Genomic DNA, 22,079 nt, shown 5'->3' with positions numbered 1-22,079 from the left:
TATATGAGGAAAATTACTACATGTAATAAATTTTATGAACTTCAGGTAAGAAATAACAATTGTCTCACAAAATACTCACTTTGGCAAACAATAATTTAAAAATCCACGTAAAGTAATTTACTTTAAGCATATATGTCTATTTACTTATAATGGTAAATTTGAAATAACTCTTAATATATTCCTGGAATAATATTACTTTCCACCATGCATGTTGAATTGCCTTGATGTCTGTGTTTGTTTTCTTTCAGCCAAAGGTCTCTGGCCTTTCCGACATTATTGTTAGTACAACTCAGCCTTTAGGCTCTTGTGTGTCTCTTTCTTCCGATTTGCACAGATCCTAGTTTGTAAAATGTGTATTAACTTGTTCAACTTTCTTGCAGCAAGGACAGGGCCTGTCTCTTTTTACGAACTTGATACAAGACTTCAAGACTCTTGCTCTGGGTCCTGAGGTCTGTAAACACTCTATACTTTTGTCAGTCTCTTGTCTTGATGGTCTTTGATCTTTATCCGTAGGTCATGGAGTTGCTCTGAAGGATAATCTATGGGTTGTGCCCCCCCTCCCCTCTGACACCCTCACACATTTTTGCGTAGAAAATATCACCAGTCTGCTTGAAAATGGCACTGAAAAAAATTCAATCTTGTAATATTGTGACAAATCTTTTCGTGGTGACTTCATGTAGGACTAATTGCCAAAAACACTCCTTTCCTACACATTGTCACAAATCAATTACTGTCCTGTTGGGCTTTTGTCACAATTGATCAGATGTGCATTGTTCCTACTGAGCTGTGCAAAGGACATATTGGAAAATAATTTGAGTTGGGTTGTTTTCTCAGTTTGGTGTCTCAGCCACCCCATTCCCACCCCCACATTTCAGCTTGCTCTGCTACCTTTTTTTTCATTCTGTTATCTTTCTAGTCTGTATTCAATCTAATGCCCAGAGTACTTAACTCAAACTTTGTAATTGCAAGCCATGATCTCCTTTGAAATGCTTTGTACCACTTGATTCTTGTTAAACTGAAATTGTGATGGTTTTTTCTTTTGTGAAGCTTGCCTATGATGCACAATTTTTTTTGGCAAGTCTCTATGAAATGTTACTTCTTCCAACTCCTTCCCCCACTTTTTATATAAATTTTTCCCAGACTTGAAGTCCTTTTGTACATTCTCTTCTGTCTTGCAAGTCTGTCCTGTAGCTCTCTGAAACTGCCCTTTTGAAATTCTTCATAAATTCTTTTATTATCATGCCAAAGAAAAAAAATGTAATTGCTCTCAAATTAAATTATCATGGAGCCATATATGTTTTGTTGAAAAACACGCTTTAACTTCTTTGGAACTGATGCCACTTTGGTGTGCACCTGCCTTTTTCATATTTTTCCTTTAATTTCAACCACCCTATTGACGCATTACTGCTTATATTGGTGCTGCACATGACCTTCCATCAGATCCTAACAATCCCTTTTGTCACAGTAACTGCATCTGTCAGCTAAATTAAAACTCTTTTGTTGTGGACCTTAAACTTCAGTCTATACACATGACAGTGAATTGATGGTTATTAAATAAAGACTCTTAAGCTGAACATGGTAAACCCCCTTAAATATTAAAATGTTTAAAATATTCAATACATGTCAGTTTGTGTAAATGTGAAAATGTCATGAATCCTCATGAATAGCATACATCTGTTCTTGTTTGACAGTATTGTAAGAGTTTGGATATTAAAGCATAAATATAACCATAAACTTAAACTTTTGTATTATAAAAAATAATTAAATTGAACTAAATGTAAGATAATCAGGATTCTGTTGTGTGTATGTGTGTGTGTATAATTAAGATCCAGAAGGAAGCTTCATTTTTTTCTAGACCTGCATCAGTTTGTCTAGAGGTGAATAGTCAATAAGTTTCATTTTTCATTATTTACTGAGCAGTTCACTGTGGGAGCCATTTAAAGACTGTTAATTGCCTTTGGCACCCTGTGAGTAAACTCAGTGCAGGAGTGTTTATTTTTGTGTTATGAAATTAGCATGAGAATAGAAATCCTGTAATCTATATGTAAATATGTGTTAACTAGAGCATCCATGCAGCTTTTTAATCAGCACTTGTTTATTTGCTTTGTAAAGGATTGGTGAGAGCATTGAAATAGATATTTCTGTTTTTAAATGAATTAGGGGATTGTCAATAATTGCTGACTACTCACTTGGTAACTTTTTTTTTGCTGATTGCTGCCTGTGACTTGATGTATGCAAGCTAGTGTTTCTATGTCATCAATTATTTACTCATCAGTAACAATTTCTTGAATTTATACCCTAAATTTTAAAGGTTTTGTGGCAAAAACAGCTTTCGATAGTTTTTTTTTATATTTTTGCAATTTGTGAAATTTACTTTTAGCAGAAAACTTGTTCAAGTTTATTCATCACTTACAAAATGTTTTAAAAAACAATGTTACTGAGTATCTTAGTGACTTTTGTGTACATAAGAAGCACATGGGGAAATGGGGGAGGTTCTACTGAACTTACCTAGAAAAACACCATAAATTGTTTTTGTCTGATGAAGATACTATGTGTTTTGGGTTCAAGGATATTTTGGCATTTTTCGTTTGGAAACTAAGACCAAGTGGATTTAAAAAAACCTTCCAAGAAATTGTTGTTTTAGACAATTGAAAGAGGCAGACTAAAAGTGATTTAGTTTTGAGCAATTGTAAATACCACAGAAATGTAAACCTGCACCAAAGCCTACTTTGAAAAGCTTTGCACCAAAGTCTACTTTGAAAAGCTTTGCACCAAAGCCTACTAATGGAACAGATTTCTTATGAATAGATAGGTTTGCAAGTTAGTCTCAATGTAATTTACAATATAAAGGCATGTGACACCTTTAGAATTTCAGTGAAAAATTGTAATTATTATTGTTTCCCTTTGCACTTTAGTGTGCACTAATTAGGGAATGCATTATTCAAATTGCTTTGTCTGGAAAAGCAACCATTAATGGTTTTCATTGTCTAGAGTATAAAATGTTTACTTTGTGTCAGTGTTACACAGATGGCAGTGGAACACTTTTTTACAAGTCAAAAAGTTTTCTTGTAAAGTGTTTTCCCTTCAAGTTGGTTTATTTGGACTCTCTTGTGAAAAAATATTGATTTGTTTGAAACATTTTCCATCTCTTGATTTATCTTTAAATTCTTGTCATTGACCATCATACATTTTTGCATTTTAGTTATAAGAATTAGGTGTTATGTCAAGACAAGATCCCCAAGTTCAAAACATATTTGGATTCATGCACAGTTTGTATTTAATACAATGTATATGCTATAGAAGCCCTTGCGCAATGGCAAACCTCTTTACTTTAACATAGAATTTAATCTGATTTTATTCGACAGCAAAAATATGTTAAATTACAAAGTGTACAATCTGAATGCTTCGGCAAAGAATTTCTAGTGTAAAATCTATTTCCTCATATCCGTCTTTTGGTGTTTAATTTAAAGTTCTTTTCAGTACAACCTTTCCAAGGTACTCTCTTTTTCTGTTCTTACTCTAGGGCTTTCTTCTAGGCCTTAGAATTTGTGGTAAAAGTGTTTTTAACACTTTAATTGCCACAACTGATTAACATGGAACTTCTCCCTATCATATCCATACATTATCCTGCAATCAGGTATTGAGAAAACTCTAACTTACTAGGTAGAAGTTGTTGTCTTGATCTAACACTAAATTCTCATAACTGATTTACAAGGAAATAGGTAGCAGCTAGAGGGGAGAATTAACTATCAGATCTCAGTGAAAGGGTTAATGACCAAATGTGGAGCAAGGCTGTTGTAAAAAAAAGATCTAAATTTGTTAGAAATGTGTTTTCTTGTAATATGATGGTGGTGTTCAATGCTCAAAACAGCTCTTTGCTTCAACTTCAGTAATTTTCCTGAATGTTACATAAAATGTCAGGAGAAGCAGTGAAAGTGATCTTGTGCAGAAAGTATTCTTGTTGTGTTTGTCAAAGCTGCATGAAAGTGCAAAACTTCAATATATTTGAAAATTGCTGCACTGAACAAGAACTTATGGGAACTTGTAATAATGAGGCATCTGTGAAGAGATTTTTAGTAAGCATGTTCTACAGTTCATGCTAGGCTACAATATTTTATTGTAAATTTTACATGCTGTGTGAATGTGAAATCTTCTTGTTGTGAATTTAAAGAAAGGAATGTTTGACATTTCTGTATGATCCAATCCACCTGAACCTCTGTTGGGGGCCTGAATGCTATGCATTTTCAAATGTTAATATCCTCTTGACTACTAAGATTACTCTGTTCAAGGGCTTATATGGAGTGTGTAATCAAATTTAAACCACAATGATTGCTGGCTTCTCCATACCAGGACTGAGAGATTTCAGAGATGGGTATGTTAATAACACTTACAAAAACAACATACATGTTAATTTATCTGCTTCATAATTTGACTCTTCCAAAACACAGTTTCTTCATTATTTCATCTACTTTTCCTAAGCTTTGGTGTGTGTTTTTATGTACTTTACAGCCTAATCCCAGGATTGAACTGACTCATAGATCTTTATTCTTCTCTGCAAAGTTGGATTTAATAAAAATATTGTTTCATGATCGCACAGAATAATGCAAAAATTAGTTTGACAAGCTTTGGTTTGAGAATTCCTTCTGATGTAGCAATTGAATTATTGTATTTTGCTCACTGAGATTGTGACAGAAGTTATGCATAATTCATAAAAAATTTCAACCAAAAAGTTTATCCACAATCTCTATAAATTTTATAACTACATCTTGGAATTGAAGCTTTGTTAGGTCAATGTTCCTTTTGTTTCAATGAGATGCTGCAGTGTAACTTTCCAAGTGTTTCTGTCATCAATTAGTTTACAGATATTAAGTAAATTTATAGAGAATTGTTGAGCTCATTAATATTGATGCTGAGTTTAAAATCATCAATCATCACCCTCCCCCCAAGTGTTTTATTGTTTCTAACTGAGATCTGAGATTTATTATCAGCTATTTCCTTTCATTTTCCACACAGCTACATGTTAGTCAATGGGACAGTTTTCTCTTTTATTTTAAGAACAACAGCTAATGAAAATGTCAATCCTCCAGGGCAATCCTTTTACTAGTTGAATTTTCAACAATTCCATACAATTTTAGGCAGCAATAAAAGTTACTATTGACAGGAAATTTTACACTTTACTCCCTTAAGAGGAGGACACTAAGTTATAGGACTCCTTTATTAGGTTTTAACCTGACACTGAAGTATTACTAATACCTCCAAAAAACTTGAATACAGAACCACAGGTAGCTGCTGGTTTTGTAATGACATTCAGGCTTTTTCTTGACATGATCTTTAATTTTTGGAGAGAAGAGGTACCTGTTAAAGAATTTCACCTGATACTTCATTCTTAAAAATAAATTGATGAATGGGTAAATAACATTAAATTAGCATAATAAAGAACAGTAAGGCATGAGATATGAAATGACAGGTTAATGTTGCATACAACAGACAAATCTAAGACCAAGGAACACAAGGGATGGAATCACAATGACATAATGTAGTAACAGTTTGCAGCAACAGTTTGTCTTTCTTAACGTGAAGAAGTTTCCTAAATAACTTTTTTATGCTGCAATCACATTGGTTTGAATTTGGGATCAGCTCCACGCAACAAAATTCTGTTACTGACAGCTACAAAGATTTCCACAAAATTTGCCTAAACACAGGAGTAGTAGTGTTGGGGTGACTTGTCTCCACCCAAGGCTGCAGTGACTTTTTTTCAGACTACATGTGGCAAGACTTTGTCATGTGAACTTGTTGCCAAACATGTTTTTCCCTTAATTTCTCTTCTTATGATTAGAACTAATGGTGATGATTATTTTAGTAAACTGTAACGAATGTCATCTGCTCAAAATTGTTTAAAATTGAAAAATGTAACATTTTGTAAATGACTAAATAATTATAAAGGAGTTGATTAAAAAATGTTTGCTTATTTGCATAATTTATATTATAATAGTAATTAGTTACTGGTTGATAGTTAGTCTTTATTGTGGTAATATATGATCTGTATAAAGTGGAATAATTAGTATGAATTAAAATTAAAATAAATTAAAACAGGCATTGGATAAGCATACAGTTACCTAAAAGATAAAACCACTCATATTTAGATCAAACACTTAATAAAATGTACAATAAATTGAAATAATTGGCATAATATAAATGATAAATTAAACAATTTAAAAATGTAATCCAACATTTTTTCTGATAAAATTTGGTTACGTTATGTAAGATATCTTTTTTTTCAAAATGCAGTAAATGATAAATCAAACTTGATAATTAATGTAAATTACTAGGTTTTACTAAAGTCTAATATAGCTCATTATAGTTAAATGAATTATACTATTGACATGCACGTTTTTTTAAGCCATTTCATTTAATTTTGATGTCATTCACAATTAACTTTTTCTACTAACTTTTGCTTTGGCTCAGATTTTAAATGAACATTTGAATTTTTTTAAAAGTTAGAAAGGGACAAATATTATTTTGTCACCCAAGCTTGAATGAAATCACCATTCAATGATTGATTTATTGAAATACCTTTAAACTGGGTTGTAAATGGAGTTCACATACTTTATGGTAAGATGTTCAGGATTTTATACAAATTTTAAAAATTATAAAGTAGAAAAAATTCAACTGTGAGAAGGTAAGTTGAATTTATTTCATGGATTAACTGAAAGAGGTGTTAGTGTGATAGAGTTCTTGAGTCTTACTGGTGCCATTTGATTCATGAAGTCTGGCTAGTCAGATAAATAAGGCTAGGCCAGATAGAAAGTAAAGCTAACTGGGTTAAAACTGTTTATTGCAGCCCCACTCCTCTCTCTTATTGGGATTGGTACATGAGGAAGTATCTGGTGTAATTGGTGTTACTCCATTAGTTTAGAAATCTGCTAGAGAGAGGAATCCTGCAAAAAAGGGCTGCAATTAAGCACCCTTTGGAATTAAAAGAACTGGTAGAATAATACCAAGGTAGAATTTACGAAAGGGTAGAGGGTTATGTAGTAAGACAGTGAAAGTGTTCTTTGAAATGAGACTGAGGCACATACTCTTTGATTTCAGGTGTCATGGGTGTGTCTTGTGTGCCAGAAGAAGCAGGAGATGCTCACTAAAACTGGTAATTGGTTTGGACCTGCAATAACTGCCAATGAAACTAAACCAAGCAATGACTCAGACTTAAAATTAAGTGAGTTTAGAGCAATTCCAACAGAAGAAGATAAACGAGCTATGAGGCGACAAGGTTCCTTACACAGATCTGATTCTGGAAGGGGTAGTGGGAGAAGGACAAAAGGGAAGGATGGTGAACGAAATCGGTTTCGCAGGCCATCAGTTTCTGATGAGGAGGTGGATTCACTGCATGAGACACCCCCTGGGAGCCCTGCTTACTTAAGTGATGATGAGTTGTACAGACCAGATGAAAATAAAGTACGACGAAAAGTTGTAAAATTCAAGGGACATGAAGAGTTAGATCATGCTCCTCATGGCCGTGCTGCTGGTGGAATACCAAACATGCAAAGGGCCGGCCCCATGAATCAAGGAGCAGGAAGAGGACTGGCAGTGCCTGGTCAAGCTCAAGGAATTAGATCAGGACAACCTCAACAACCCCAGGGACCAGGTGTCAGACCTGGTGTTCCCCCAGGGGGACCTCACGGTAGAGGAATGCATGGTCCAGTATCTCAACCAGGAATGCACCCCAACTTTCCCCCTCAGCAACAGAATTCAAGCTTTACTCCAGTGGGACATCCAGGAACCTCTCCTGCTGCACGAGGAGCTCTGCCAGCTTCTCAGCAGCAGGGTCCCAGGGGAGCTGTTGCTCCAAATCAACCTAGACCTGGTTTTGGAATGAGAGGGCCTCATCAGCAGCCAAGATTTCCAGCACCCCAACAACAAGCTGCAGGTGGTTATGGCAGAGCAGCACCCCCTGGAAGCCAACCTGGAGTTCCCTTTCCAGGACAGGTTGATGGGAAACCTGGTCATGGAAGAGGGGTTCCACCTGGCTCCCAACCTGGCAACCATCTAGGTCCAAGGCCAGGAGGACCAGCTGTTGGGCATCCATCAATGGACAATAGGCCAAGACAGCCAGGAAGTTTCCCTCCAAATCATGTAGGAGGCCCTCACCCAGTGCAAGGTAGCCCAAGACCTGGTGACCGCATGGGACCCCAGCATAGTCCAAGAGCAGGTGCACCACCAGGAGTGACTCAGATGGGGCCTAGGATGATTGTTGGTGGGCAACCACGTCATGGAATGCCAGCTGGTCAACAGGGTGGCCAGCCTCAGCATCCAGGCCAGTTAGGCTCACCACGCCTAAATTTGGGCCCTGATCCAGCAAAAATGCAGTCAGGGTCACTAAGGCAAGGACCTCCTCTGGATCAACATCCTAAAGGCCCGACTGGCTCTCCTTTAATGGGACCTGATCCAATGAGAGGTCCGATGAGCTCACCTAGGCTAGGTACTCCTAGAAACCATGTAGGGGCACCCCAGCAAGGTCCATATCCAGAACAAGGAAGGGGCAAAGTAGATGGTATGCCTGACCAAACAAGGGGGCGAATGGGACCATCTCCACAGGAGCCAAGATTAGAACAGCAACCAAGAGGGCCCTATGGAAATCAACCACAGGGCTCTCCTTTGGACCCCTCTAGAGGGCAGTATGGACCTGCACAACCAGGTCATCCCATGGAACAAGGAAAGCCAAGGGCTAGCTCTGTTGATAAAGGTCCAGTGTTAGATCAGTCAGGAAGGCAACATTTGCCTGATTCTAGAAATGGATATAGTCCTGAGGCGCAGAATGTTGTACCTCACAGGTTTCCAGATCAGCATGGTCAAGGTGCGCAACAAAAGTCTGACAGTAGAAACAGCCAGATACATGATAGCTCCATGATGAATGGAAGGGTGGGACCTGCCCTCTCCAACAGGCAGGAGAGAGTGGAGCTGAGACCTGTTGCTGGTGATTCTAATCAGCACGGCATGCTGGGGCAGTCACCCAAACGAACAGATAGACCTGGATATCGAGATGGTGTCAGATCATTTGATGAGGAGCCTGATGGCAGAAGAAGCCCACCAAGGAGCATGTCACTTGATGAGACAAGAGACAAGGTAAGCTTCCTGACATACTTAAAAATTTTGAAGAGCTCCAATCAGACTTGCTTTGTTTTGATGGTGAAGTTGTTGTTCAAAACAGATTTACCACCACAGCAAATTTCTAAAAAGCTGAATTGGAATTTTACTCTAATTAGCCTTTTTTTAGAGCAAAGAAAATGCTTCAACTCTTCCTTAGGATGCTTGAACAATCAAAATATCTGCCACAGAAATTTGCCATAGTCCTGTGTACTATCCTCAATAACTAAACTATACAGTGGTCCACTCATGTCACTTCGCTTATTTTTAGTGTTGTGTTCTAAATGACTCTTGAACTATCGGCCACGTCAGTTGTAATTAGCACAATGCATCAGGGCAATGGCTCATAGGATCTTATTTAGCAATAGTGAGCAAGAATTTGGGACTTTTCTAGAAATTCTTGTTGTAGTGTAGCACCAAATATTTGGGCAGTATAACCCAGCAATCAAACAAGCAAGCTTTTTGAAGGTTACTCTATATGAAATAACTTTTGTCAGAGTTGACACAATAGCAAAGTTTCATTAAGTCTTTGATAATAATATGTTGTGCAGATGTTCTGTGTACAATGGTTTTCTTCATTGTATTTGGCAGGCTGCAAAGTTAAGTTAACATAATCACAACAAATGTGACATTCAACAAGAGTTCAAGCTGTTACTTTTTGCTTTCATTTCACCTCCAATTGAGGAGAAGGAAGTGAAAAATACTTTATTGGTCACTTTCCTAAACATATATTTTCACAAGAATTTGGAGTTCTGTTTTTTTTTCTCTGTGGGAAAGTTATGAAACATCATAGAAATTAGACCCAGAGATATACATTATGGATCTGACCCTCTGACTTAAAATCAAATTCATGATAAAGAAGTTGCAGTTTATCTACCAATGTTTGTGTTACTTTGATTTTTAGAAAGCTTTCTTGCGTCATCCTCTAAAATCTTGTAGTTATTATTTCATAGTATTTTTGGTGTGAGGTTAGAATTTGTCATCATGATACAAAGTTTTTCTACCATCTCAAGTAAATCCCTGTCCACACTCATTTTACATCCATTTCTATATTTATTACAACAGTTTATTTGTATGTTTCTGTATCAAAATTTTCTTACCATTTATTATAAAAATATCATTTACTTTTGAGAAGCAAATCCTGTGCTTGCCACCTATACTTGTTTTTATTCCTTTGTACACAAATGTACACTCTCTCGATAAATTTACATTAATATTTATCTTTCAAGAAGCAATTTAGGCCAAATCCTTATTCTTAATTTATATTTCACTAAAAATAATTTTTCCCAAACCAGAGATATTTTATTTGTGATGAAATACAAGAGTTAATAAATGATATTCTGCAAATAACTCTTGTATCTCTCATATCAAACAACATTTAAATTTGATTTCAGAAGACAAAATTGTTTTATTTTTTGTTGAAAGCTATGGAGCCTCACTTAAGAAATATGCACTGGTTTTGAAGATAAAATTTTACCCAAGAAAAGCATTAGCTGAAGGATTTTTCTCATTCAATTTTGACCCCTAAATTGTTTGCAAATTTTGAAGAAATTAAATCACTTTGCTGTGATAAATATTTTATTTTCTGTGGCATTCTTTCAAGATCAGCTTTCTGGATTATGATAAAAAAAGATTATCAATGCATGTAATTAAGTTATTCTTCAAATTAACATTCAAAAACGTGAAAGTATGAATTATTTATGACCTTCAATGCAGCAGACTTCTGTTGGATGGCTCTGATTTCAGTGTTTATTAGATTTAATTCCATCCTCTTTCAGAATGTTTCTGGTAGGAATAATCTCTTAAATAATTGTTTGTTGAATGTACAGTAATTTCTTTTGTGGCTGATACAGCATGCAAATTTTAGTGTTTTTGAGAGGATCTTGAAGCTTTGAGCTGACTTTTGTTTGTTTGGTTCCCCACAGAGTAACTTGTTCTTTAAAGATGAGCCACCTTCAATACAGGATCGAGAGTCTTTGGGAGACAGATTTGTCAGTGCTCTTTCTATTAAGAAATCTACTCCCTCTACTGCCACCTCTTCTTCTTCTTCTCCTTCTGTGTCCATGACACCTTCTGCTGTTGTCAGTAACCTTGTCAGCTCTGTCAAGAAATCTGAAATCATTCCTGCTGTTGAGACCAACACAGACCCCTTGCAGGTTTGATGTTGAATTATCTGCTTCTGGCAATTATTAGAATTTTATTTAATTTATTCTCCTACTGATGTGTGATTAATTCACAAAATCTTTTTCTTAGCTGATCAGCTTGACAGGGAGTGTAGTTACAAGTACATGTGCATCTTAGAAGTTTTCATCATTTTTATTCCTACAAATGAGGAATAAAACTGATGAAGCTTGTTCTCTTTGTACAGTGTATGTGTTCATTACCTCTACTATAGGCAGTAAGCTCTGTAATGCATGAGGTGGAGTAAAATTCTCTCCCAGGCTGTCATGATGAGGGTAAAGCCCTGCACTTTGCAGTACATCGTGCAAAAAATAAATAACTAGATATGAAAAAAACAGAAAAATGAAACAGTGAGGTAACATCATGTCCTTGACCAATAAATTCACTTGCCATGATTGTGACTTAAGTTTTCAATTTTTCTGCAGTTCTAATTATTGAACAACATGGTTTCCACAGCAAGGAATTCCATCATGTGGTTTCCTTTGGTAAATTGGATTAGTTTGATAAAATGATTTGTGGCCCATCAGAATCCTTTTTGAGCTTCCTTTGTTTTTTCACTGAGTTGAGTCCAGTACAAAAAAGTTTTGAATTCATATGATTGTTGAATGAAAAATTGCTTGATGAATATTTGACATCTTTTTATAAAAATTGTCTGTTATCTACATGCATGGCAGTTTTACAATTGGTTGCCTTTAAATATATCTTTTTATACATGTAAGCAGAAAGTGCTGTGATGTGCTTTGTGCAGATAAGTCTGATGTGAGCTTCATTAATAAGTACATTTGTCACATCCACAAAGGGAAACAGTGACAGAGAAAAACCAAAATAAAAGAGAAATATTAGCAGATTTTGTTGTGAAGTTCAAATGTAATATTAGATATTGCTATAACTCTTCCCAGTGAGGGACTGTTGGTCAGTGCACTGTACTCTGGGTTGAGAAGCCTGGGTTCAAGTCCTGGCTGGATCATTAAGTTGTGTTCTTGGGCAAGACATGGGCAAGACTCTCAACTCTCACAGTGCTCCTCTCCACCCAGGAGTATATATGAGTGCTAGTGAACTATCAGACAAGCCTGATTAGTGCTTCAGGTCACTTCATGCCACAGAAACTGGGATAACTTCCAGCCAGTTTAGCCATATGTCTTTATTGCTAGCTTGACCAGTCTTTCAGCTTTTTGTATACATACACCTTTGCTAGAAGAAGTTTCAATAATCCTTGTGACTCCATGCCATAGAACTCTGGGTATAATCTTGGGCAGGAAAAAGCCAGTATAGTTAACCTAATTAAGTAGTTTCTTGGAAGATCAGCCTCTAGGCTCCATTTCCAACATCTTCTTTCATCGGTCTTTGATCCTCTAGAAAAGGAACTAAGAGTATAGGCTCACTTCCTGAACAATGGCTGGTAATGGAGATAAGTCAGCTTCATGAGATTAATTTTACCCTTGTGGGAAAGATTTTAGTCCTGTTTTTGCAGCAGAATCAATTTGACGTCCTCTCCGTTTTCATTTTCAGACCTTTGTTAAGTGGTCTGCTCCTGATGAAGACAACAAGTGTTTAGGCGAAGTGCTGCTGACAATAGACCCAAAATACAAGGGCTCATCAACTGGTAACGTGAATTTATTATTATCAACCTTTTATCCCTCGAAGTTACTAGCATCTAATTTCTCCCAACAGTGTCAACCCAGAATCACATATTAGGGTAACAAGAATGAAGTGAATGATCACCCACTAAAGAAGCTCTTGATTGTTGAACAAATTCTCCTTGTTAGCGTCTCACGAAATGTATAGAGAGCCTTATAGAGAATATGCGTACTGATGTTGGGTGATGGGTGTTTCAGATCCGTACAGTGCATATGGGCTTAAGGTGATTGGTGGAAAGATGACAGATGATGGGAAACTGGGAGCTTTTATCACTGAGATACGAAAGGGAGGTCCAGCTGAGAGACAAGCCAAGCTTCAAATTGGTAATGACTTGAGTTCTTTTGCTATGTGGTAGACTGGAAGAGAGAAATTCAGACTGATGGAAAAAGTGAACAAATGTCAGGGAAATTAGTCTTGTGGACCACGGACTGACTGATCAATCAATTGACTTATTGTCAGAGACATAGACAAATTGATGGACAAGCAGACAATTCTTTTTCCGTGTTGTCTCTGTTTATCAATCTGTTGGTCTGTTAGTTTAAATGTCTACCTGCCTCTGTCTGTTATATCTATGTGTCTGTTATCCTTTCTTTCCCCCCTGCCAATCTGTCTTGCAGTCTGTCTGTCCATTTTTTTCCGGCAGTCCGTCTGTCTGGTAGTATGTGAGACAGTCAATCTGCCTGTCTGTCTGGCAGTCTGTCTGTTTGCCTGTCTTTCAGTATTTATGTTAGGCTGTCTGTCTGTCTTTCTGTCTGTCTGTCTGGGTGATTTAGTGTTATTAACTGAGTTCGCAACGTAAATTGGCCACCGTAAAGAGTTGAAAAACTGACGTTTCGAGCGTTAGCTCTTCAGCAGAGGGAATGGCGTAGGGCTAACGCTCGAAACGTCAATTTTTAAACTCTTTACAATGGCCGATTTAAGTTATCAACTCTGTCGGTAATAATATATTACCCTGTTATACTCTCCCATCGACGCAGCACCACAGTTTTTGTTTGTCTTTCTGTCTTCTATTTGCCTCTTTCGTCGTTCTGTCGGTTTTCGACGCGAAATGCTCATAAACTATCGATAACTGGTGTTTTCTCTGGTTAGCATTTTCTATCTGGTAGCCAGCTCCTTGCTATTAACTAAAGGTGGTGTCTTACACAGGTGATGAAATTCAGGATTGGAATGAACAGTCTTTGGTGGACTGCACGTTTGAGGAAGTAGTTGAAATTATCAACTCATCCATGGAGGACAATCAAGATAGCAACGAACTTCACCTCATCGTGTGTAGAGATAAGTGAGTGATCAATACACACAATTCTCATTACCTAGTTATTTCATAATCAGGGAAAACGGTAGTGAGAATGGGGAAAATGATCAGGGAGGGATTTTTTATTCTGAAAGAACACGAAATCCTTCCCCTCCCTACATAAAAATATGATTTTTGGTTGGGAGGGGAAGGAGTTTTTGAGAAGACTCATAAATGGTAGGATTTTCTTGAAATTTTTTCCCCTAGGAGTAAATTTCCAGCTAGGACCTCCCAGTCACCCGACAAGTCACCACGGGGACAAGAACAAAAGAGGGAATCTCCCAAGCAGGTCCCTACCAGAGAGTCCCCCGTAAAAAGGGACCGGATGTCCCCATCTGCAGCTCCAATGTCACTTCAACAGGACAGAAAGCCACCGGACAGCAGAAGGGAAGAGACCACAGTAATACCAACACAAAGGGAGAATGGGCTTATGTCAACTGGTAGAAGTCAGTCGTCTTCGTACGAGCCCCCAGCAGGTTTGAAACATTGTTATTCTTTCCTCGCCTTGTCTTTTCCTGTTAAATTTTTTCATTTTGTGAATCTAACTACCAAGTAAAGTCTTGACTAATCTCAAATCTGGTTATATTTCTACTTCTCTGAAAATCGAGTCGGTGAGACTCTAACATGAATTCAACATTGGATACGAGATTTCACTGCAACTGCTTCGTGAAATGAATAAAAAATGTGTAACTTGTGTTTAACTTCCATGAGTGACCAAGACAGAATTTCTCCTTACAATATGAATACAGTATCAACCAGATAAGTGATGAGAATGAAGAAAAATATCAATTTGAGGATTGGTGACGAATACCAAATTCTCCGCACTAACGTCTTAATAATTGTATGGCAGACAGTAAGGAGAATGACTCGAGATCTTGGGGTTGAAAGGATCAGTCATTTTATGTATTTGTTTTTATCGAAAACAATGAAGCACTTTCTGGTTGGAAAAACAAAAGAATTCTCTAACTTTAAGAAACCTTGTCGGCTTTTTTGTAGAAAACAAAATTGATTATTCAGTAACGAGATCCCATTAAAACTTTTCCCGCCAAGATGAGGCGGGTACAAACTCGTGCATGAGCAGATATGCACTTTTTCACTATTGAGAAACCTTATTTTATAGTCTTCAGCTGTTGATCATGCTTACTGTTGATAACAGGATCCACCTAGTTTTTTTTTTCGTCGATGTTTGGAGAAAATTTCGCACAATTTTGTCTCGCTTTTTTTATAGATGACGATTTTTTCTTTGGTGGCGGTCCTTTACCGGATGAAAAATCCAACAAGTCTGTGAAACAAACTAGTACCGGACAAGGACAAGGACAAGGACAAGGACAAGGAAAAGGAGCAAGAGTTACAGGTCGTCTACAGGTACGTGTGGTTCCGTGGCTTTAGGAGTCGTTGTGAAGAGCGCAGGCCTATTTTTGTTTAGTGCGGATGCGAGTCAGGAAAACCGTGTCTAGTGAAACACAGCGGTCAAACGTTGAGCATGCGCAAGGGGATCAAGGGCGCCAAGGGCCTCGCGCCAATTTCCCGCACAAATTCCTTTTTTGCGGAAAACTTGAGAAACAACCGCTGTCTTGCAGAATATGCAAAAGATATGCCCGGGAAACGTTCTAAGACATCTGGAAAATGAAACAAAAGTAGGGGGAAAAAGGAAAACTTAAGACTTTCCGTGGAGAAAGCCTATGTAACCCTACTCAAGTCTGCATCTTTCTCGAAGGTTTTTCCCAACCATACTTTTTGAATATAACGCTGCATTCTTTTGTTTTTAGTTGAAACTGTTCTATGACGAAGATGCTGCAAACTTGAACGTGACAGTTGTGGGAGCTGAAGGCCTGGCTCCTAAAGAGACCACCACACCACCTAACCCTTATATTAGGATTTACTTTCTTCCTGATAAGAGGTATGCTGTCATATGCTGTCATATTCTGTCATGCACCTTTTACGAATTGCGCCCAGGCCACTGACGGAGCCTCTGGCAGCTTCTTATAAATTACTAGCGCTGCAAGACGTGCGTTTCTTCGTCGCCGGGAATAATTTAGTCGAGCCAGGGAGAGATTTGCCAAAGGATTTGGCATTAATAGTGCTAAACCCCTTGCAGAATTCTCGCCGACTCTCGTTACTGAATACCTCGTACTTTCCCGAAGGCGAAAAAACGCTCGTGCAGAATTGCTAATAATGAAGGCTGTTGATGAGAAATTGATGAGATATCTTTCAGCAAATTTCATCAGTAATAGTATATGTATACACTTTGCAGCATGCAGAGCAAAAGACGAACAAAGACAGCGATGAAATCTTTCAATCCCAAATGGAATCAGACGTTTGTTTATCCGTGCCGGCCACAGAAGGTAAATTCCCCATCAATTGTTGTCATGTGGAAAACATATAACAATTTTTCCAGTTCTGTTTTAAGTTTTGAACTCTTTACGGTGGCCAATTTACGTTATCAACTCATTTGATTATACTAAACTACTCTTGTAAGATAGTTGAGATTCTTAAACCCTTTCTACCCTGACATCAGTTTGCATCTTCTCCATACTTTCCCCATACATTTCTTATAGTACCGACAAAGAGAATTTGTTTAACAATCAAGAAGTTTTTAAGTTGGTGATTGTTTCCTTAATTCTCATGAGCTCAATATGTGATACTGTAAGGAGAAGTTAGCTACCAGTCACTTCAAGGGCTTGAAGGGTTAACTGATTCTGTAGCTCAACGCCTCAAAGATCTTTTAGGGTGTTCGATGTTCTCTAAGACATTTTCTTAAAGGGTTATTTTAGACGGAAATTATTATTTTTTCTCTTTGCAGTTCAGTGGCCGTGCTCTCGAAGTGACCGTATGGGATTATGATAAAGTTGGTTCAAGCGAGTTTATTGGCGAGGTATGAGATAGTATTTTGATTATTAATTGCTCTCTCAGCAGTAAAATGTGTTTCGTGTCTGTCCAATTTATAGTCCTCGTTTGCTGAAACATATCGTTGTTAAACGACATATCGTTGTTAAACCAGCTCCCAGTTGGCTTGTTAGCTCAATTGGTAGAGCGCTGCACCGGTATCGCAGAGGTCATGGGTTCAAATCCCGTACGGGCCTGAATTTTTTTCAGGTCCTATTTACAACTACTCGTTTCAGTAGTGTTCTTAGCTGCGAGGATCCTTTAATATCATATCGTTGTTAAATTCAACAAAGTGCTCTAAACTCAAATCATAAATTACCTCATGTTCATGTCTGTCAATCTCGACACAGGTTGTTTTGAGCATGGCTGAGGCAAACCTCGATGGTAACGGGTACTGGTACCCACTCAAGAACCACGAAGACGACAATGATCCTTTGGTGCCGCCCACTCCTAACCAGTCTCCTCATAACTCATTCAGATTTAAAGGAGCGAGAGGAGCTGGGGAGCCAGTAAGCGATCAAGGTATGACATAATAAGCGCAGGCCAAACAATTGCGCAGATATATGGAAAGCTCTTTTCGTATTTTTGTCATGTGCTGCGGTACTAATCATTTTCTTTTTCTCTCCCTCAGTTGGTCCGACCGGTTATGGAAGCGATTACGAGGAAGAGTCGAGATATACTCCAAATGGACCGGTAACTAGTTCCCAGCCTCCGTTTCAGTCACCCGAGAATGACCTGCTGAAGCAACAGTTGATTGATCATCACCGAGACAGTCCCAGACCTCCGTTCGTCCAACAACAGATGGTGCAAGGTAGGACAAAGATTTAAGCGCGTAATTTACGTATAATCAACGCAGCACTGCCCACTGTTAATCGTGACTCGACTGCTCGAAACACGAACATGATTTAGAATTCTCCAGGACAGGATCAGATTTGTTGGGAAAGTAAACTTTTTGAGTAAGAAACTAAAAAAGTAATTTTTTAAACCATCAGACTCAAGCCATTAACGTAAGTCGTTTTTCTGAAGTTGAATTAAACTCTCTCTTTGTACCACAATTAATTAAACGAACCTAACCATAATTTTATAAGCTGTAAACTGTCCGATTGTTCATCAACCACTGCAGTATGTCGATTTAAAAGAAAGAGCACCAATTGTTTCTTCAAAAGTAACGCAAGGAAGGTCCGCGGTTTCCTAACGTTTTCCTGCATGTTCTAATCTTCGTATAAACTTCACTTGAAGCGTACACTGCCAAGCCATACCATACGTCACCAAATCATCCGTCCCAGTCTCCTCAGCCAGGTTCTAGCTACCCCCATTATGCCGCTGACCCCAACAGAATGCCGGCGCAACAGACTAGACCAATGCCTCACCAACATGGACCTGGTCGCTTTCACGATGATCGCATGTCCCCGAGTATACATGGTTATATTTCCCCCGGAACGTATTCCCCTGGTAGAATGTCCCCTAGCGGAGGCCCCGGGGCTAAAAAGTCCCGCATGTTGCCTCAATTGCCGCCAGGACGCGAACCTATGGGTAAGCTGACTGAAAAACACCACAGCAAGCATCACTCACTTTTCCACAGCACAGATATCTACGCTACACTACATTGCACTTTGACCTTAAAAGATAAATATGTAAAAGTTTTAAGATTATTTGTGGAAACTGTAATTGAACACGGTCTGACTCTGTTGGGATCGACCAAGCGCGGGTGGCTCTGAAGGAGACTGTTCTCGGTGGCAGTTAACTTTACTAAAGTTTTGACAGCCGGAGCGAGGTCATTGTTAGGTTTTCGAAACGTCTTCCACTGTCACTGAGAGCTGTTCTTTCCTGGATTTCCCGCAAGCGGACGACCACACAACAATTTATGCTGTCACTCCGTGATTCAACCTCGTATTGGATAAAAATTTTTCTTGAAATTTTGCCTTGAAAAACTATATACAGCACTATTCCTACTCTGAGTACCTTTAAGAAAAGTTTGCATGAAGTAACCACGAATGTTTTGGTTGTAATGCTTGCCGTCCGCAGCAATTGATAAGACATTTAGGCTTGCAACAAACTACACATAACCTCGGTTGTCAGGAGATGGTGTTGAAATATACATGTTACTGTTGACCGATAAGAGAAAACGAGTTTGGCGTATACTCTTAACAACAGTTGACTCGAGTCTTATGTCATACTTTCAACACAAGTTCGTTCAAAAATTGTTATAACCAAGCCCTCTTTAAGAGAGAAATGCATAAACTTAAGTCTTAAAACAACTGGTTAACTTTCCCAATAATCACAACTAATAAGTTAAAGCAAATGTAATTTCTGAGATAAAGCCGTTTTAACCACAGACGAGGAAGAGCGGGCCAGAGCTGTTAAACAGAAATTAAAAGATGTCGACCCTGCTAGGGCTAAACTAGTCGTTGGCGGCGCTAAAGGCCGGATGGGATATGGCCAGGCCCCAGACGCCGTGTATGCGCAAAACGAGGGAATGTTTGATCCGGGCATGTCCCCGCGACCTGGGCGCCAGTCTCCGAGGCCCATGGCCCGAACGGGGAGTCCGTCGCCCTTACCAGGGCATAAGCATTCTTTGGGGATGCCCCCGCATCATCAGGGGCCACACACTCCTCAAGGTAACATTCGCTGATGTAATACTTAAATCTCGCGAATAAATTAATATAAATTAATATCATTAAGTTTAGTGAAGTGAATGACTCATAGTATTAAAAATTATAATTAATTTATTAATTAGTTAATTAAGTAAATTCTAATGCGAATTTAAGCAGCTTTGACTTGATTCGTATACTTCTCAACTCAATATAACGACAATTACATACGAAAGAAAAAAAAATTGAAAATAAACTCCAAAGAGTCAAATTGTGTTTAAGTTTCACCAAAAGTGTTTAGGGAGATCCCTTAAAAGAGGAACGTAAGAGACGTTAAACATCCATCATCAGTTTGTTTAAATTTTGCAAGCCATTGCCACTCAGACGGTTGTAGATAAAATTCTTTGATAATCTGAAAGTGTATTGCTAAGTTTCATTTTTTTAATGTGTTATGTTTAGAAATAAGGGAAAAATAACAGAGATCTAAATTTTCAGTGGTAACTTTTGCTTTCTAGTGCTCGAACAGGAGACCACCTGTTGTAAATTCTAATCATGCTATATTGCTATTGTAGACCGCATGTATTCACCTGATATGCCACCGCATGACCATGGAGTACCGTATGAAAGTCACAGACGACCCCGTGAGTTCATTCATTAATCACTCAAACATCAAACATAAAACAATTCTAAACCATTGACATTGTTTGTCATCTTAACTTTGCTTACACGTTAAGCAATGAAATAGCAATATAAACTTGTTAACCAGGCCTGGTCACACATGAAAATTCTGGGTCCAGTCTCCGAGGCCCATGGCCAGAACGGGGAGTCCGTCGCCCTTACCAGGGCATAAGCACTCGACCAGTCGTTCAAAAAGCAAATAACACTATCCAGCGGATAAGTGTTAACAAGAAATACTGCGCTATCAACTGGATAAAGATTTATCCAGTGGACAGCGGTATCCACCTTTCGAACTACCGGTCCCTGTACTATAAACTCAACTTTGCTCTTTTTAGCTTACGAGCATGCACTCATTATCAGCGCTTCGGCACGTGCGTTTCTACGCTCGTTGGAAAGTATGAGGCTTTGAGCAAAGCGGTGAGAAGTCTGCACGGGGTCTGGCACTGGAATTTTTAGTGCCAGACCCCCGGAAACCTCTCTGCGACTCAACTCAAATCTTCTCGCGAGCGGGAAAAGGCGCGTTCTGCGGCGCTAATAATGAGGGCGTGGTCGCAAGCTATTTCCTATTTTGATCAACTACGTTTCTGGGATAAAGTAAATGTTAAACGTGGAGAATTCCTAACCTTAAACGTGAACTTAAACGAATCATGATGCTGACAAGAATCTAGATATTATACATGTGGTAGCCCCACCTACCTTTCACAGTTGATTTTCAATGCCGACGTTCATTTTTTTTCGTTGTTTTTCCTCACCTGCTAAACATCCGCTATCAAAAAGTACCACTTTGCATCCAATGGTCCTACTTCGCTTACATTTTCAGATGATGAAAATCGTTATGCTCTGTATATCGATGAGTATCTGAGTTTCAGTAGAAAAAGAAAAAAAAAATTATCGAATGAGGACAACGACCTTTCCCTCCACGTACGTCTTACTTCGACACGCGCGTGAGAACAAATGTGCTCGCTCTACATGCGTGTTTCCTTCTTCTCACGCGCTCCCCTGAAAACACGCGTGCTGTTGGCGAGAGGAAGCTAGCTTTCTACATATTTTCATTCGTTCTTGTCGACAGAAGACGGAAGGCGGCGCCGCAACAGTTTAAGCAACTTGCCAAACCTTGATTCGGAAGGCGAGAGGCCTAGAAGTCCATTTCCAATCCCAAGTCCAGTCCCTCTCGGTCATGGCAGAAGTCAGAGCAGCTCAAGCTTACACGATAAAGATCGCGGGCTCCCAAACGGTGAGTTTCCGTTAAAGCGAAAAATTCTCAGTTTGTCTTTTGTCATGCTATGCCTAATCAGTACATGAACGCATTTGTCGAGAAATTTTTTGCCAATACTACAGCACGAAACCTTACCAACGACGCTTGCTAGATTTAATTCACATGTGTGGAATTACCATGAAACCTCCAAAATGTCTCAATTCAGAGTACTTCGCAAGCCACCTACTCCAGCATATTTCGTCCCTAGCAAGTTTTTTCTGAACAAGCCTCCTTGTTCAAAAATGACTTGATAGAGGATAAGAGGACTTTGGGAAGGAAGACTCGTCATATTTTCCCACATAAGCTGCTAGGGAAAAGTTTGGCAGTGAAAACTTCTCAGTGTAAATATGCCACGGTCAGCTTTGAGGGGGTTCAGTCACTTTTCTCTTAGCTCGTCTCTCTATTTCTGCCTATA

General features: G+C 38.5%; 1 protein-coding gene across 14 annotated transcripts in view; it reads left to right on the top strand.

Moving 5' to 3' along the window:
* Positions 1-209: 209 nt before the first annotated feature.
* Positions 210-22,079, top strand: part of LOC113669423 (regulating synaptic membrane exocytosis protein 2) — a 30,026-nt gene continuing 8,156 nt past the window's right edge. For 2 of the 14 annotated variants that reach the window (XM_027185446.2, XM_027185444.2), the window contains exons 1-18: positions 210-278; positions 381-449; positions 7,093-9,123; positions 11,070-11,300; positions 12,835-12,928; positions 13,161-13,286; positions 14,110-14,242; positions 14,462-14,730; positions 15,483-15,619; positions 16,024-16,154; positions 16,509-16,599; positions 17,058-17,129; positions 17,491-17,662; positions 17,772-17,951; positions 18,380-18,673; positions 19,477-19,758; positions 20,304-20,372; positions 21,479-21,643. In XM_027185446.2, the coding sequence (XP_027041247.2) occupies positions 225-278; positions 381-449; positions 7,093-9,123; positions 11,070-11,300; positions 12,835-12,928; positions 13,161-13,286; positions 14,110-14,242; positions 14,462-14,730; positions 15,483-15,619; positions 16,024-16,154; positions 16,509-16,599; positions 17,058-17,129; positions 17,491-17,662; positions 17,772-17,951; positions 18,380-18,673; positions 19,477-19,758; positions 20,304-20,372; positions 21,479-21,643 (4,600 nt within the window). In that variant the 5' untranslated portion in view covers positions 210-224. Of the gene's footprint in view, positions 279-380; positions 450-7,092; positions 9,124-10,866; positions 10,933-11,069; positions 11,301-12,834; positions 12,929-13,160; positions 13,287-14,109; positions 14,243-14,461; positions 14,731-15,482; positions 15,620-16,023; positions 16,155-16,508; positions 16,600-17,057; positions 17,130-17,490; positions 17,663-17,771; positions 17,952-18,379; positions 18,674-19,476; positions 19,759-20,303; positions 20,373-21,478; positions 21,644-22,079 lie in introns of those variants that run through there. The other 12 variants (XM_089207031.1, XM_027185449.2, XM_089207035.1 and 9 more) reach the window with 7 other exon arrangements.

This window comes from Pocillopora damicornis, chromosome 1 (assembly GCF_964200805.1).
Source record: "Pocillopora damicornis chromosome 1, jaPocDami1.2, whole genome shotgun sequence".
Classification (NCBI taxonomy): domain Eukaryota; kingdom Metazoa; phylum Cnidaria; class Anthozoa; order Scleractinia; family Pocilloporidae; genus Pocillopora; species Pocillopora damicornis.
Note: the sequence above shows the minus strand (reverse complement) of the source record. Positions and strands in the feature narration are given on the sequence as shown.